The sequence below is a fragment of the Ursus americanus genome, chromosome 4, assembly GCF_024610735.1.
Source record: "Ursus americanus isolate L20-20 chromosome 4, mUrsAme1.1.p, whole genome shotgun sequence".
NCBI lineage: Eukaryota > Metazoa > Chordata > Mammalia > Carnivora > Ursidae > Ursus > Ursus americanus.
This window is the reverse complement of record NC_142130.1, coordinates 53,643,316-53,661,783: the sequence shown is the minus strand read 5'-3', so window position 1 is coordinate 53,661,783 and position 18,468 is coordinate 53,643,316. Positions and strand designations below refer to the sequence as shown.

Sequence of the window (18,468 nt, the reverse complement as noted above, 5' to 3'; positions counted from 1 at the left end):
CTTGGATACAGAAAGTCCAAAATCAAAGTATAAAGAAAAAAATTTCCAACAAATTATTTTGCATTGCATAGGATAAATGGGGCTGTACAAATCAATAAGAAGTGATTTTTTTTTTTTTAAGAATCAGAGACTTTACACAGGGTGCCAATATTAGAATTTGATGGATTAGATTCCAACGATTTTTTAAGAAGGTACTCTTGAAGGAAAAATTCAGCATATTAATCTTCCAGTCTTCAAGAAGTAATCATTCCCTATAGCTACTACTCCTTATTCTAACCTACTGGCTTAGTTGAAATTCTAAACAAAACAAAACAACCCACCATCATGTAGGGGTAGATTTCTCCAAGTCTGCTTCTAATTACATTGATTTAGAATCCTGGTGGATTTATTTGGGGGTTTATAATGTGCACAGTAGTTCCAGAGCTTTTAAACAAGGACTACTACTTTTTCTCAGATTCCACCAAGACTTTAAATGTCAGCTCTTTATTAACAGTACTAACTAGGAATAAAGGAGACATGTGTAAATGAAATCCACAAGAACTCCAAGTGCTTTTTTCCAGGCATCACCACTGAATTCTTCCCTTTTAGTCATGTCCTAAGAGTCCCCTATTTCTGTCAAGGATACCTTGCTTGTCCCACTCATTCAGGTTTGAAAGTTTACAAGCATCTCGATATGCTATTGTTGAATCTTTTAAAAAAACTTTGTTCTAAGTAGAATTACTGATTTTGCCTAGTGTGATCTGATGGGCATGACTCCATCTATTTGATGAGAAGAGCAAAGCCAGGGTGTGTGAGCAAGGAGGTGAGGGAGAGGCGCACACATGGTTTGAGTAGCTTGGGTCTTCTCCTCAATTGCCTTGTTAATGTTCTAGCTTTACCAGGTCATCTGCTCCTCTCCTCCCTATTACCTCCTTATGCTATCAAACTATGGCAACATCTATCAGTTAGAATCAGCATCAGATAAAGGCTTTCATGAAGGGGTAAGACCAAGGGAAATTGAAGGAAAAGTTTGAGGACAGGGGAAGAAATCATATCCAAAGCTTTCTCTATGAATTTGCAGGTCACCAAACTTCATGAATTTATCAAGCAAGTTAAGTAACTATTAAGATCAGCTGCATTTTGCTACAAGAGCAACAGATTTCCTTTCTTCCTTCCCACCCCCCTTTGGTCTTTTTTAATTAAAGACTAAAGAAAATGAAAAGGAGTAAGAAAGCAATCCATAAGTGTTAATTTTCTTAGCACTAAGTAAAGCTGGAATTATCACAAGAAAGCATGTTCTTCTAAGAGTCCATTTTCCAAACAAAATGAGTTATGGACTTAGTGATGAGTGATAAAGGAACATTTCAGATTCTTTGAAACATCTCAAGCTTATTTTTAAAAAAAAAAATTGGTTTTGGCAATACCGTCTACATGGCTTTTTCCAATAATTTCTTCCTGCAGAACTATGAACATGTGAAGGAAAAATCTATTATTTTTCTTAGTCTAGATTTCCTAATCAAAGTCATATGAAAGGTACTCTTGAGAACTTACATTTTTAAAGGTCCTTCTTTCTTTTCAATTTCGACAAATAAAAACAAAACACCACGCAAGAGAGATCAAGACAAAAAGCCTATGAAAAAGTGCTCCGTATTGTTAGGACAAGAGAAGTGTGTATTAAAACTCTCACAAGACGCTGCTGTGCCAGAACGGCAAAAATGCAAAATGCTTGTGGCATGAAATGCTGCTGAGGATGTGGAACAATTTGAACTCTCATATCGCCTATGCGAGTGTAAGTGGAAAAGTCAGGCTAAATAAATAAATAAATAAATAAATAAACAAACATTTCCCCTGTGACCCAGCAATTCCACTCCTAGGTATTTATCTAAGAGACATTAAAAGATACTCCATAAAGTCTTCTACAAAAAAATTTGTAAAGTCTAATTTCATAATAACCCAAAACAAGACACAATTGGGTGTCTACCAACAAGAGAGTAGATAATAAATGCTGGAATAGCCACATAACGGAATACAACTCAAGAATTAAAAAAAAGGAATGAACTATTAATACCTGCAATGCATTCAGTGAAACTCAAAATATGCTGAATGCAAACAGACAGACACAAGAACAACATAGTATATGATTCAATTTATGTGTAATTATAGGTGAGGCATAATTAGGCAACCTAATCTACAGTGATGGAAATCCCCTCAGTGGCTGCTTCTTGAGGAAGCTTCTGGCTGGAAGGATGACAATGTTCTCTTTCCCGAGGGAGCAGAGGATACATGATCACGTGCATTTTCGTAACTGATCAAGCTGTGCATTGTCCTGGACTTAAATTATACCTCAACAGCACATTTTTTATTAGAAAGGAAATCAAACTTCCACAATTTAAAAATCACCTTGAGTCTTTTTAAAATTAAAAAAAATTAATGAAATGCCTTTGTTGAAGCCCGAGAATTTAGAATGCATGTCAGATGCAAAGTTCTGAATTTTAAAGAGAACATAGTAAATATTTATGATAAACAACCATTTTATTTCCCAGCTTCAGCATGTTGTACACTGCCCAGCACATAGACCATGCCGAATATATGTGCTGGGTGGATGAATGGCCATGCTTTAAAAATATACTTAGATTTTCTTATTTTGTCCTGCTAAGGAAGATAGGAGCTTCACCTCCAAACCTGTGCTTTTCCTCTGTCTACATCTCGCCCCCTGTCTAACTCTCCAGTTTTCTAAACCAGTGATTCTCAAACGTAAGTAGGCATCAGAATCTTCCAGAGGGCTTGTTAAAACAGATTCCTGGGCCCACCTTCAGAGCTTCGGATTCGGTAGATCTGGAGGGGGCCTTGAGAAGTGAACCCAGCTGATCTTGATGCTGCTTGGCTTGGGGCCACCCTTTGAGAACTACTGCTTCTAGCACTTCTTCAACTGTCAAACCAAAGTTCCATCCCTTTCCAACCAAAGGTCAGCATTTCCCACTTTTAACCATCTTTCCTAACTGCCTTGGGCCTTTTCCTCTGAGCTTTTATTACTGTTCTCACTGAAGCTCCCCACTTGCTATTTGGCTCATGCTCCCTTGTACTTTATTCTTTGGGAAGAAACAAATGCTTGCATGTGTTTTCTACTCAGGTAGATGATAATTCTCTCAAGGGTAGGGACCCTCAGTGTCTTCCTTCCTCTCACACCCAGAACAGGCTGTATAGCTAATGGGTGATCGATATGTGCTGAAGCCCCTGATATTTATTCATTCTTCCAGAGCATGCACAGATACTACTAAAAGCAAGAGTGAATTTTCAGGTAAAAACAAAAAAAAATCCTTTGTAAGGATGAATTACCTGTCATTGGGACAGTGACTCGGCAATGTCCAGTCATGGTGCGGGTTAATGAGGAAACCCCAGGACAGGAATACAGAGCTTGGTGTCAGAGTGCCAACCACCAGCTGGAGAGGTTTGCGAGAGCGTGCTTTACCTACGGAGGTAACGTGCAGGTTAATTCCGGTAACACAGTATATTTTTATGATTGCGGTAGAATGCATGAAAATGACTTGGGAAGATGATAAAGAGCATGAAAGCATCAAGCTCCTTTTCTTCTCACGGAGTGCACAAATATTACCAATTTTTTTTGCCCATGAATTTAAGCATAAACCAAACAAAATATCATTTTGAGATTTATGTGTATATGTATATATGCATACATATATGGGTAATATGCATGTAAACTATATGCAATCATACCTAGGTTTTGTTTTCTTATGGGTTACGGATGAATATGAAAGTCGTGGCTATTAGCAGTGAAATAAATAATGCAACTGCTTTCGCTCACTTCATTTCTTTTACAGATACAATAAAAGCATGTTGGTTTTTCCCTCTTCTCCCAAGACTATGAATTAGTGTGAAATGTAGGTTATATTCTTTTTTAAAACCAATTTAGAAGTATAAAATCCCTTGTCATACTATTACAATAGGCCTTTTTTTTTAAATACTGATTGTCTAAATGGAAAATGTATACACATTTTTTACACATTCTTAATAATGCTGGCAGAATTTGGATGACACAGGAGTACAGTTGTTCTGATGGGATGAATTGGATTTGGGCAACGCCAAGTGATGGTGATAAACCACTTTAGATTCTTTTCCAGCATATGGGGGGGAAGGTATTTGCATTTTCAAATATATTTGAAACTTCAGGAACGGGGGACAATAAAAAAGAGCAATGAAGATCCTTTGCCATGGCTCATTAAAAGATCTGTAAGTAACATAAAAATACAATAAGATAGCTAATAAAACTATGCAGAACGTAAAACATTCTTTTTATTTCCATTGGATTCCCTCTTTAATTTTATGAGACCACGCCTGTTATATTTGCTATTGGAAGAACTTACCTTATTTTGATCAAATGCAGTAGGAACTAATAGGTAGGAAGGTACCTCTTATATAAGCTTAGTTAAAGTTATCTGAACCAAATGCCCTTTAAAATTGTCCCATCCTTACTGCTTCTGTTAGATTTAAGTTCCGTGAGTTGTTATTCTGGTGAAAAAACTTCTCAGTCCAGAACATATATAGCCTAGTGGTGGCCGATTGTTTCATGGTAACATAGCTGAATTTTTTAAAAGATATTTGAAATAATTGTCAAGGATAGCTGTTTATTTGTTTGCAAACATGCTTTTTTCCTTCTCCATAAAGTTTTCCACCTCCACCTGTAATACTGCCTTGTGTGATTGTGATTCCCAGAGCCCAAGTCTGACTCCCAAAGAGGGTAGATTAGAACCTAGTGAGGGTAAGGGGTTTATGTAGTTTGAAAAAGGCTTGAAGGGATTCTGATATTCCTCCTGCCACCCCTGAGTTGGTTTTCACTAATGTAATACAACTATCTCATTTTACAAATGAAAAATAAGGCCCAGAGAAGTTTCAAGGGTATCCAAGGTCACACCAAGAGCAAGATCAAGATTCAAATTTCCGTCTTCTGAATGTAATCTAGTTCTTGGGGGTTTTTTTGTTTTCTACACTACATCATTGGCATAGCTCACACTGTATGAAGATTATGCCATTCAGACACAAAAGATAACTTTTCCTTTCTCCAGGGGAACCTAAGGCCTACATGACCATAAAATAATTATTTCACTAAGTTTGGATATAAAAATGATTAAAATTTATGTGGCAGATGCAAATATAAAATGAATCGAAGTTAATGCATTAGTCATTGTATCATTCTCAAATGCAGACTACAAAAAAATTACATCCGTTGCCTGAAAGGAAAGGTGGGGTATTATATCCTGAGCAAGATGAAACAATTTCCTGAGCTGGTCGCCACAAAGGGAAAAATAATTTCCAGACCAGTGTCCTACAAGTTCCCAAATGAAGTTATAAAGTGTGACTAAGTTATAAAGTGTGACTAAGGTGTAATCACTCTTTTGACACTCCTTACACATTTTTGTATGTTTGTATTGAGAAATACTTTGATGAACATGAAGCCAGAATCCCATGGATCCATACTAATACTTCTTGACTTTTTTAAATATTTTGAAATAAAGTCTTGAAATGACAACTATCATTATAAGTTATAAGGAGTCACTGAAATTTCCCTCATGCTTTGGGAGAATTTAGGAGTCCAGGAAAAGGAATTTGTATTTTTCAAAATGTTTGACTGTTTACTGCTTCTTTAAAAAGAAGTGAAAACCAACAGAAGGAGGGGAGGGGACTGTGGCAACAAATTTCTGGTAACAGGCGTGGCTGACGCAGCCGGAAGATAGGACATACACAGCTGCAAAGGGCCGGTGTGAGGATCTGTACGCTCCCCCAGCCCATTTCATCCCTCTAGAAACATAGAACAAACAAAAGAGATCCTTTTTGCTTGACATCTAGTGTACTATAAAAGATAAACATGATTAGGAAATATTAAAAGCAGTTCACATTAGATGAAAAAGAAAATAAGGGGCGCCTGGGTGGCACAGCAGTTAAGCGTCTGCCTTCGGCTCAGGGCGTGATCCCAGTGTTATGGGATCGAGCCCCACATCAGGCTCCTCCGCTGAGAGCCTTCTTCTTCCTCTCCCACTCCCCCTGCCTGTGTTCCCTCTCTCTCTGGCTGTCTCTCTCTGTCAAATAAATAAATAAAATCTTAAAAAAAAAAAAAGAAAGAAAAGAAAAGCATTTTTATCAACTATGTACAGTTAGGGAGATGTGACATCGGACGGTAAAGGCATATTCCCAGCTCTTTTAGGTTCTGAGAGCAGTGGCCTGCTTTTTTGATCTGAGAAGAAATTTTAGTAGTGAAATTGGGACAATGTACGGTTTTCATCTTTCTTTAGCCTGTGGAAAATGTTTCTACTCATACGTTCATAGGTTATTTACTTTCCTGTTTCCAGTCTCCCTCTCCCCAGGAGTCTCGGCGTTGTGTTGCTCTTCGGGGAAAGCAGTCCTTGCTCTCATGTTGGACTCAATAGAAGAGGGTCCCAAAGGGAGACAGGAGGAGTAAAGTAGAACCCAAGTTCCAACCCATTTACCATGCACGCGAAGGAGCGATGCTTTTGAAATGTAAACAGTCTCCTTCAACAAAGGTTAGACATCAGATTTTGCCCTTGAAGTCTGGAAAGCTCCAGAGCGGGCCTGAGTTGACACACTGCAAAGTAGATTCAGGCTAACAGGAGCTAACTCGAAGCCAGCACTTGCTGTGGGCCAGGCCCTGTCCTACAAGGCCACACCATGAACTCACGTAAGCCCCACAAGGACTCTGGAATGCAGGTGAAAGGAGGCACCAAGAAGGTCAGTGATTTGCCTAAATTCCCTATAGCTTTGTCTGCGGTGCTGGGATCAGATCCCGACTGACTGTAACACCCGCAAGCAGGGAGCAGGGTATCTGCTGCCATGGGGCTGCTGTCTCACATATTCTAGTCCGCATTCCAAAGGCCTCCCCAACGCACTTGGTCTCCACAGGCAGACATGAAAAAGCATGGTTTACAGTGAACAGAACCTGAAAAATGAGCAGAATATACCTGAGCATGACTTCTTTTGACTGGGAGGAGGGGCAGGCCGCACAACAATCAGGTATTTAGGCTCTGCATCTGGAAAAGATCACAGTATTTATCAAATTCTCTGCGAGGGAGCGACATCCGCGACCGACCGCAAACGCACGTCCTGACTCAGTGTTCCCCGGGCCTTAGTCATTGTAACCACAGCACCAGCGGAGGAGACGACCCAGGAATGTGGAAAGTTAATACTTCCTGAGACGGTTCAGTCCATTAAGTTCTTAAAATGAAAATTAAATCCAGATTTTCAAAACCAATCTTGCTAGGCACAGATTTTGTGCCACATTTTCATCAATCCTTCCCAAAGGGATTTTTTAAAAATCCAATCATATCCACTTCGTTATCCTACTCTTCACAGGACTCAGCCTGATACTTCAGAATCCAAGAAGGAAAATCATAGTTGCATAAGACACATGAGACACAACAGGATCTCACCTGCTGTATGATCTGAAACGGCTCACTTCTGTAGTAATATGAATATTCATAATGTTCTATTTATTTTTATCCTATTTGCATAATTTCTCAGCCTGTTAGCATATTCAACCAATCATTTTTGTGAGCAATGTTTAAACAAGGTCACAATTTCAGGTTGGTATACTTTTCATCTACAATGGAAAATAAATAAAAAGAGAATCTCTTTTAAAAATATTTAGGCTTTAGGGGAGCCTGGGTGGTGCCGTTGGTTAAGCGTCCAACTCCTGGTTTTGGCTCAGGTCGTGATCTCAGGATGGTGAGATCGAGCCCTGCAGCTCTGCCCTCAGCACAGAGTTGGCCTGATACTCTCTCTCCCTCTCCCTCTCCCTGCCCCTCCTGCTTGTGTGCTCGCTCTCTCTCTCTCTGTAAAAATAAATTAGTAAAATCTTTAAAAAAAAATTTAGGTTTTAAATAAAATGTTTAAACAATCAGTACACAGTAAATCGGGAGCTAATAATTTATCAAATCTTTCTTTTTTTTGAATTGCTGTTTCCAAGATGGTTGATTTAAATATACATAAATAAGTGAAATATACATTGGGTGTACTAAATAGCATTTCATACGCATGTCTACTGAACTGACTGATGACTATTATCTACAGTAGCTCTGCGGTGACCTTGGCTCCTGAAATTCATTCTACACCCAGTTTTGTCTGGATGCTGCAGTCAACAAGAGTTCACCCCTGCTCACTCAGAGCTCACGTCTGTTTTCATTCTGGGTTTAAGGGTGTCCCCTCTGAGTTTGGAACAGATGCCTTCTCTGCCCAAGGCTTTACAGGGCTGACCTCATTCTCAGCTACAGACAACCTGGCCATTCAGCCACTTCGAATGACTTGAGCCTTTGTCTTTTTCTGGACACCCCACACAGCCTTATTTGCTGTAACCTGCTACAGTAATTATACCACATAAAGGAAACCAGGTAACCTCTCGAACCGACCTCAGAGCTTTGCCCACTTACTGGTAATTGCCTCATGACCACAACACAGATAAAAGAAGATTCGTTATGTTTCAGAGTCTCATGTTTGAAGGCATATCTTGCTTAGTGGAGCTTATACAGGAATGCTTAACCTAAATCAAGGTCCCTAATAGGAACATAATACATTTCCTGATTTTATTTGGGATATAAAGCAATATAAGTATTAAGAAAGTACCACATATATGTGTAGGGTGCTTATTAAACACTTTACATTTGTGACTTATTTACTCCTCACAGCAATCCTATTTGACACACACTATTATCACCACAATTTGTAGAGGAGGTCACAGAGGCAGGGTCAGCTTCATGGGCAGGCAACATGCACCGTCACACAGGGCCCCATGCTCAGAAGGGTCTCGTGCTTGAATTAATGCCCTGCTGTCAGCATCTTGAAATTCTTAATAGTTTTATCTTTGCCTCTGGGTTTTTAAGGGCAGTCTGAAGGGACCATAAAGCCTGTGTGCGAGCAGAGGAGACAGGAACAACAGGCAGGCCTACAGTCTCTTCCACACCCATACAGTGGTTGAGTTGCCCTCTCAGCATAGCGTTCCCAGGGACCCAGGACAGATGGGGGTTCAGCAAGACTCTAAGGCCAAACAAGGCAAGCTTACTGCATCTCTGGCTGAGGAAGAGGGCATGGAGGGGACCTGTGAGGACACACTGTTCAAGCAAACCAAAACTTGCTTCCACGCAGAAGGCAATGGCATTGTAACACAAACGACCAAGCAATCCTGTAGTATCCTCTCCTCCTCATGTTAGTTCTCTGTATTTGCCTACCACTTATGCTGAGAAGGAGCACCTAGAAGGAAAGGGGAAGCTGGAGCAACCCCCAGTTCCCGTGCTTCTCCCTTCTTCCTCACTTGTAAGTAAGCCAAAGGCAAAGTTATAGAATGTACACGTGTCAAGAAGTGAAGGAAAAAGAGCAGCTAGTTTTGTGTATTTCCACTCTTCTGGCAAGAATGAAATACACATGCCTGTATCAGGGACAAAGCACAAATTGTGTGATCTGTGATTCTGCTTAGTTGAAGGCCTATATTTTCATTTTAAACTAGCATTGCACAACGTAAAGATAAATGGCAAAATTCACGTAAATAATTTAAAATTTTAATTTACTAATGACATGAAATAGCAAATAAAATAACATCATCATAAGTTGAGAAGCTGTGGAAGAAAGGAAATATTTTAGTATCTTTAATGACAATTTTCTCCTGCTTTTTGAAACAAGGGCCTTGTATTTATTTTTAACTTGGCCATGCAAACTATATGTTACCTTGAATTTACTTCTAGAAAACAAAGCTAAATCTCTATTTTTCTTAAGTAACACTCACTGTGGCAGAGTCTATTTCCTTCCTTGATGCACATTAATTCAATTCTGCCTCAGTGGTTTAAAAAAAAAAAAAAGGCCTGAAATACTAGAAAAATAACATACGCAGAAGCCAAAGATAGTGCCATGATCCAAGACATATGGTTATATGAGCAATTTAAGAGTAATTTTTGTTATGATCAGTCATTTTGCATAAAACCGAGGCTGTGACAGCCAATTACAAATTGGAGCAGATGTCGGGAACTGGGTGCAGATATGCAGCCTCTCACTACTCATTAGAAACTTCCAACATTCATGTATTTCAGCAGTCTTTGCACTCGATTTGGAACACAAACATGGAAAAATAAAACAACTAAAAAACCAAAATTTCTATTTCAGTTCTGCGCTCTGAAATTCTTTGTGAATTTGTAGCAGCCTGGAAATATATACACTTGTCTCGATCAGCAATTCTGGTAACACACGCCAATGTGTTTTGGCATTTTCTTTAGAAAATGTATGTAATTAAAATGTCAATTTAAGCAAATTTGTGTAGAATGCAGTTACTTTAACCAACTTTCCATTCCTAATCATTAAGCTTATACCATGTTGTAGACTAATTACATCTAACTTGCTTACTATTTCAAATGCCCTGAGGTGAAGGATTGGGACAGCTTCCTGTTTAAGGAAATTTATTATTGAAATCCTTTATAAAGTGCTAGATTTTTCGGTAATGCAAATCATTCTTCCATAATCACTCTGTTTGATAAATCCCAATTCTCACATTTTTATTGGAAGACAGCCACCTTGCAAGCCACACTGCTTTAGAATGAAGTCATAGTGAGGTTTATTTCTGCAGTGCAAATTTCCATGAAATAACATTTAATAAGCCAGGATGATCCTCAGGAAATTATATAAGAGGCTTGAACAAAAATAATAATTTACCCCTGCCATCTTTTTCACAATTTGATTTCATATCAAACGAAATTTCTAGACACAAAAGCATGTCCTCTAGAGCCTGGAATCAGATCTCTGCTCGCTAGTTGCTTATATAAGGTGAGTGCTTAATGTATGTGCATCTGTTTCCTCTCCTGCAAAATGGGAAAAAAATCATAGTTCCTAGCCGCACAGGGATCTTAGTGATGATTAAGCTTTCACAGTACCTATCACACAAAGTGCTAATTTAGTGGTAGCTCATATAACAATAAAGATGAGGACTTCCTGAAAGCAGAAATTTGTGTCTTAAGAGACCCTGAGGACTTATAAAAAGGAAGGAAAATGTTGAAAGCTTTTTTTTTTTTTTAAAGCAATCGCCACAGGCTCCAAAATGCAAAAATTTCACAAAAATAAAATTACAGGGGCGCCTGGGTGGCTCAGTCGTTAAGCATCTGCCTTTGGCCCAGGGCGTGAGCCCAGGGTTCTAGGATCGAGTCCCGCATCGGGCTCCCTGCTCCGGTGGAAGTCTGCTTCTTCCTCTCCCACTCCACCTGCTTGTGTTCCCTCTCTCGCTGGCTGTCTCTCTCAAATAAATAAAATCTTTAAAAATAAATAAATAAAATTAAAAAATAAAATAAAATTACACACCATACAAAGACCCTCTGTCCTGACCAGACTCTAAGTAGGCTCTTATGAGCTCTTTTTAACAAGGCCCTGACTTTTGGGCTTCATTTGTGTTCATCTCTGTGTCGTCCAATGTTACCACGTGTTTTGCTAAAACAGTTTGGCCAGAACGCCCTGCCGTCCATACCTGATCACATACCTCAGCACACGTGAGGCTCCCCTCCTCCACCATCCCCTGACCGCCCCGGCCTGCCTTCAGCAAGAGTCCGCAGGTTAGTTTAGCCAGGTTCCCCCGTCCTTACCCTCATGTTTCTTCTCATTTTCCATCCACGCATTCCTGTCCTGCTCCGGGGCTGTAAACTCCCACTTTTCCTTGCATTCGGAGTGAAGCTCGATCTCTCTGCCACACTGCAAGATGCCATCGTAGCAGTCCCTACGCTGATTGCAATAGTCCCCGCCCTTAAATAAAGTCTTTCCAACCGTCTTTAACAGATGCCACTGAATAAATTTTCCTTCGTCATACTCCCATCAATGCAAAAAATCCTAGAAAATTTATTGGTATGCAGAATCTGCCAGCACATAATACAATAATATATTATGGCCAAGTGTAGTTTATTCCAGAAATGTGTCATAAAAAGAAAAAAAAATAAGCCTATTTCAACAGGTACTAAAAGTCATTTGATAAAATTCAACACTAATTTTTAATTGATAAATAAGGATTCCATGGACTCTTTCCTTAAAATAGATCTTAAGTGGTAAAATAGATCTTAAGACATCTGACCCAACTTTCTGTAATGTAGAGGAAACTACCTACGTTCCTGTTGAGTAGCTCTTCCTGGCTTTATCAGAACTTTCAACTCCCATTTTTCTTTTCCTTTTATTACTTTATTTTTTTAAATGTTATCCTAGGATTCTATTTTGGAAACTGCTTCAGCTTTTCTATCGAGTATCTGAGACCACAGATTAGGAAAACAAACGAGTAATATCACCAATGATACTATGTGTTCTTTGGGGGACTAAAATGAGGCAGTGGGTTCAAAGCATTACTGGAATATTTACACAAAAGATCAGCTTACCAGAATTGTTAAGTTAGAACAAACTTGCTCACCAGGACCCAGATTTAAGTTTCTATGTCCATTCCCTTTTTGAGGTGCCTCCTTGCTTTACTCAGTATGGCTGTCCTCTTCAAGCTTATTTTCACTTGTTCTCAGACAGAATCACAGAAGCAGCCATTTGCAAGTTACTGTGAGTGAGTTCATGTGAATACAGTGCCTCTGATCATGTCTCATTCTATTTCAACTACATAAAGCAAAGCATACATCCTCTACTAAATCATACGGGGCACCGTGCTGGCTTTACTCTGGCAGGAGGGGGGCCAAGCACCCAACGGTTCATATGATGGTGCTTTAAAGAGTTGGGTCAGAGAAGGTGAACATCATCTCAGACATCCTCCAAGGTTCAGAGAAGGGATTTAAGATGAAAATGAATTCAGAGGTGACTCTGAGTCTGTTAAAGACAGCCCATAAACACCTTTTGTCAGTAACTAGATTTTTGATGTTAAAAAAAAAGAAAGAAAGAAAGAAAAAGTTGAATAGGTAGAATTATCCCTCTTGTGATTTGGAGATTTGAAAAGAACAGTAATGCTTAATCTTTGGTTCACCCTCAGAGAGGGGGAGAGACAGCTGCCTCTGGGTCCCCAGTGGAAGAGGCTGAAATCTCTTGCTTTCTTGAAGTAACTGGGGCTGTAGAAAGACCTCTGGGATGCAGAACGTGGGCCCTAGAAACCCAGCAAGGAGAACAGTGGGCACCAAGCTAGCGCCCTGTTCACACGAGGGGCCTCCTCTGAGCAGCTGTGCTGGCCCTCTCTGGGATTTTGGCCAGTCGGCACCTGATCAGAGGATGGAGGAAGAGAAAACCAGGGTCTAGGGGCAGACGGGGGAGGGGCTGTGAATGGAATGGAGCCCCAGGCTCTTCCACTTTGTGCAGAAGTTGGATGGGCTTCCAAATGAACTCCACCAGCTCTTCAGGCTTTGCAAGACTGGGGAGAAAACAGTCCTAAAGAGAAGAAATCTGATTTCCTCCTCATCTAGCAGGTGAGAGTTTACTAGTTTTAATTTGATTTGGAGACATAAAAGCAACATAGTCTTATCTGAATCCCAAATGATAATTAAACAATATTGAAAATAAAGCTGTTTTAGAAGAAATGGTATATTAAAAATTCAGAGTACCCTATTTAAATGGCTCTAAGACATACCATCCGCCAGCTTTTAAGATTTCTCAAATACGTCCTATGATCGATGGTATCTTACATCATTCAGGGGCAGTTTTGACCTTGCTGTCATTACCTGAAACCTTTCCTAATAAAGTCAAGAAATTGACAGTTTCAAAACTGGCTGAAGAGGGTCAGTGATTTGGGAGAAAACCCAGTAGAGAAGGGTTTCAAAGCTGCTGCGTCACTAGCATTCTTGCTGGTCCAGTGAACGCTGTGGTGTGGGAAAACAAGGCTATTGAGAACTCAGAGTCAAAGGTGAAACAAGGTTCAGACTCTAAAGGTGAAGAATATTTAGCGGTTGTTGAACCTTTTTCTTTTTGGTTGTTTATTTTACTTTTAAAACTTTTTTAAGTAATATTTTCCTTGCTCAAGCTCTCAGCCCCAGTCTAACCATGAGAAAAATATCAGATAAAACTAAATCCAAGGGCATTCTACAAAGCATCTAACCAGATTCTTTCACTAAAAATAAGGAAAGTCGAGAAAACAGACCCTGTCCACCAGAGCCAGAGGAAACGTGACAGATTATAATGTGGCATCCTGCGTGGAATCCAGGATGAGAAAAAGGATCTTCAGTAAAAACCAAGGAAATCAAATAAAGTACAGCCTTCAGTTAATAACGTATGGATATTGGTTTGTTGGTTGTGACAAATGCACAATATAACATAACATGTTTAGAATAGGAGAACTTGAGGGGCGCCTGGGTGGTGCAGTCATTAAGCGTCTGCCTTCGGCTCAGGGCGTGATCCCGGCGTTCTGGGATTGAGCCCCACATCAGGCTCCTCCGCTAGGAGCCTGCTTCTTCCTCTCCCACTCCCCTGCTGTGTTCCCTCTCTCGCTGGCTGTCTCTGTCAAATTAATAAATAAAAGCTTTTAAAAAAAAAAAAAAGAATAGGAGAACTTGAATGTAAAGTATTTAGGAACTGTCTGTACTATATGAGCAATTTTTCTGTAAATCTAAAGCTATTCTAACAAAGACTTTATTTAAAAAATAAAATCACATCTCTTTATAAAAAATAGATAATATGTTCACATTATGTATCATTATTATCAACGAGGCAAAGGAAGTTGTTTCAATAAAGTATTAAAGAAAAGCCCTAGGGGTGCAAGAGCAGTGTCATTAATCAACAGCTTTATTGTTTTTTAGTTGTATATGAAAGAGTGGTGTGATTTACAGTTAAAGGTGTTTTAGAATTTGATAAAGTAAGGTAACTATTTTATGAGATGTCAACATGGCACATCATAGGACTACTAAGAACTTAAGAATAAAATCCCTGTCAAAACCTAAAACAAACAAAACAGGGGTGCTTGGGTGACTCAGTCCTTAAGCATCTGCCTTCAGCTCAGGTCATGATCCCGGGGTCCTGGGATCCAGCCCCTCATCAGGCTCCCGGCTCTGCAGGGAGACTGCTTCTCCCTCTCCCTCTCCCTGCTGCTCCCCCTGCTTGTGCTCATTCTCTCTCTGTCAAATAAATAAATAAAACCTTTAAAAACACCACCACCACCACCAAACTATGGCCAGGGACGTATCCATGCATAAGTATTATCAATCCTCCTTTACATCTACAAGGGGCCACATGCCACAGCTGGCTGTCATCGGTCCTGAATGGGCACACTCCAAATTAAGAATTCCCTTTAGCTTTTAGCATTTGGCAGACAGCTCCTGCGCCTTATTTCACCAACACTAACACTGAGTCATGTCTGTTTGAAAAATCCCCTTGAAAAGCCTCCTTGTGTTTGAAGCCCAGGCAGAGAGCTCCACTTACCCACTACTCGGTTCTGAAAAAAAAGAATCTCCGGAGTGTGGCCGTGGTGGGGAGAAGCCAACAGAGCTCCAGCCGGGCCCCTAGCTCTGCAGTCCTACCTCAGCTGCCTTTGCCTAAACCTGCAGACACTGTCCCTGGCCTGCTGGTCCATGAAGGGGAACCTCACTGAGAAAGAGAGGTGTGCAACCTGGCAGGGAGCTGGAATACAGAAAGACAGTAAATGCTACGTGTCTACTCATTTCTTGAAAGGCCACTCCTCGTTCCTTCTAAATTTCACTGGGGTAACCAACCTTACTCCCCACCTGCTCCACCCATTCTCACCTTCCAGTGATAAATAATAACAACACGTGGACACCACTCCACCGAATGCATTCCAGCAATGAGGTATAAAGGATTCGTATTTGACCTGCAGTCCACATCCACCCTGAGGCCAAGTTACTAGAAAAGGAGAAGCTCAAGTATTGTTGATGCATCCCTCCAGGGGGTAGTATCAACACAAAAACTCACCACAAAATACCATTAAGTGTGACATTAAAAAGCTAGAACAGCAGCAGCTGATAGACTCGACCGATTCAGGAACATCACTGATATCCTTTCAGAAAGTTTGGTGTCCCTTCTGGAAAAACACTGATGGGGCATTTTTCTAGAAAATTGGGGAAAGAGCAATGTTTGCTTAGGTACGTGCAAACTCGTAGTTTTACAAAGCTTCATGGAAGCCAGAAGTCCAAATAGAGGACAGAGAGTTTTAAGTCATGTCAGAAGTGCATGAAATGTACTAATTTAACTATGAATATAAAAGTTTAATAATTTTTAGTAAATCACTTGGATTCCTAGCACTTTGCCCTTTGTTGCACAAAAAATGAGTCTGTAGAATTATGAACCATCACAAATTAATAAAAGTCCTCTGACTTTTAGAGTATTTCTAAGCCCCTGTAGGATGATGTGGTAGCCTGAGCATGGCATCGAATCTGGCCCAGACTCCGTTCATATTTTGTTCATTTCTGTACTTTGAAACCTGGAAACAGGAATTACACAACAACTATTTTCTGAAAGAATCATGAATCTGTTCCGCCATGCCTTTATAGCCTGGGGCAAGAGTAAAGATGGAGGGACTGAGGCTTTTCAAGAAGAAACGAAAAACTAATTAGAGGTTTGGGATACAGCAAAAGCAAATCATCTTTTTTCTTTTTTTTAAAGCCAATAAACTGTAATTGCTGAATTTACTCTTTAAGCCTATCTGTAGAACTACTTGAAGTTTTTGCTTATAATTAATATGTGGTTTGTATGTAAGAATTACCCCTCCTTCACCTGAAAAATTTAAAGCAAATTTTAAAGCAAATTCTACACTGTTCAGTAATTATTTCTATCACGAAATCAGCTGAATACTGAACCAATCCCCACTTTGACAGGACGTTCTGCTGTGCCCCCGGGGCTCAGAGGTCTGACTACTCTCAGCCTTTGAGAGGTGGCCCACAGGCCCCCCCAAGCGGGCCGGGACGATGTAAAGGCCGAATGAAACCACAGCACAACTGCTAATGCAAAAATGACTAGGAACAGCCTCCACTGGTGGGATTCCAAATGTTCAAAGATTTGCTCTGAAGGGAGCTGACAGCTTCCATAGGGGTGTTTGCTACAGGAGGTGTTGTTCAGACTTGTCTGAAATTGATGGCAGTGAGGAAAAGCAGCACTGTACCTACTCCCGCCCCCCCGCCCCCCTCCAGTGAGTAGTACATAGAGTGTGATGGGAAAGGAGAATGCAGCTGTGGTTGGAAGAGAGGATGTGGGGAAGGAAGGGGTGGATGGAAGGGCATCCCAACCCACAGACTCCACAGGATTGCAATCTCTGGACTGAGACAGACTGTGTATGTCGAGGGGGTAGGAGAGGGGCTTGCACCTGCCGAAGAACCCCACGAGTGCATGAGGCAGTGCCAGCTCGTGCAAGGACTGCTGCAGCCAGGTCCTGCCAGACATCACCAAGGGGGTGTGCACACCAAAACCTCCCTGCACTCACCCCCAAGTCCCTCCTGAAGGCAAACGGCGGCAGTAGTCACTCCGGGTGGGAAGAGGAGGGCCTAGCAGCAGGAGCAGGAGGGGATCAGGCTTCGAACCAAACCAGAGGAGGGGCTGGGACATCAGCGCACAGGAGCCCAGGCACCAAGCCCTCAATACAAATGCCACCGTCCCATCTGACTTCACTGAGAAGGCAGCAACAGCAAAGCATTCAACTTGTAATGCAGGGCCCTTCTGAGTGCACTGGTCACATGCCCACGAAGTCAGCCTTGACCTGACCCTTCCACCCCCAGTCCACAACTGTCATGTACCAGGTCGCTCTTAATTTCCCGCAGTCCTGGCATACAGTCTGGAGCGTCTCATTCAGCCACTGTCCCAAGATAACCTTGCCTTACTCTCCAGCTCTGACAAATTCTCTCCCGGACACTGGAAACAAATATTTAATAAACTGTTTCTCTTACCCACTTGCCCCCACAGCCAGTCCACATCCTTTTCTAGTTTAGCAGACCTGTTAGACATTAAAATTGTTGACTTTATTGCCTCTGGTTTTTTCCTTGCCTGTGTTTTGTATGTGCGCCCCACAGAGAAATTTCATGTCGGGTGTTGTCTGTGAACTGGTCTACGGTTTGGCAAGGGCTTGCTTTTGAAGGGGAGCCTGTAACACGCACACACACATTTTCCAGTGAGTTTATCACTCCGTTATTATCTCTACAGGAAGTACTATAAAAAAAAAAAACAACACAGGACTTCTTTTGGATAGTTTTCTTTCAAATAATAAAAGCTAGGTCCCATTAGCTATCAGGTAAAAAAGTCAAAGCCTTCAAGTCAGCAGGGTTTTTCTTTCTTTTTAAATCCTTTAGTCAACATTACCATGTAGAGGGAGGGGGTCAAGAATTATCCCCACGAGAGGAGTTTTTACGTCGGGTTCAAAGGAAACAATACTCACGTGCCATGGGGAAAGTATGATGGTATGGTGGTCAGGTAAAGGGACAGGCTCTGGAGCCAACCTGCCACTTAGAGATTTCTCAACTTCTCTGGGATTTACTGTCTTCACTGGGAAGAGGAGGATTATAATACCTTGTGCTTCCCAGGGTAGCTATATGGATTTAACTT

At 40.8% G+C, this 18,468-nt stretch overlaps 1 protein-coding gene across 40 annotated transcripts in view; it reads right to left on the bottom strand.

Annotated features, from left to right (window-relative positions):
- The window catches only part of ABI3BP (ABI family member 3 binding protein), a 232,874-nt gene that overhangs the window by 146,211 nt on the left and 68,195 nt on the right, over positions 1–18,468 (bottom strand). For all 40 annotated transcript variants that reach the window (XM_087861659.1, XM_087861660.1, XM_087861662.1 and 37 more), the window contains exons 3-4: positions 6,969–7,037; positions 3,316–3,448 (exon numbers count right to left, since the gene is read on the bottom strand). In XM_087861659.1, the coding sequence (XP_087717785.1) occupies positions 3,316–3,448; positions 6,969–7,037 (202 nt within the window). The remainder of the gene's footprint in view (positions 1–3,315; positions 3,449–6,968; positions 7,038–18,468) is intronic.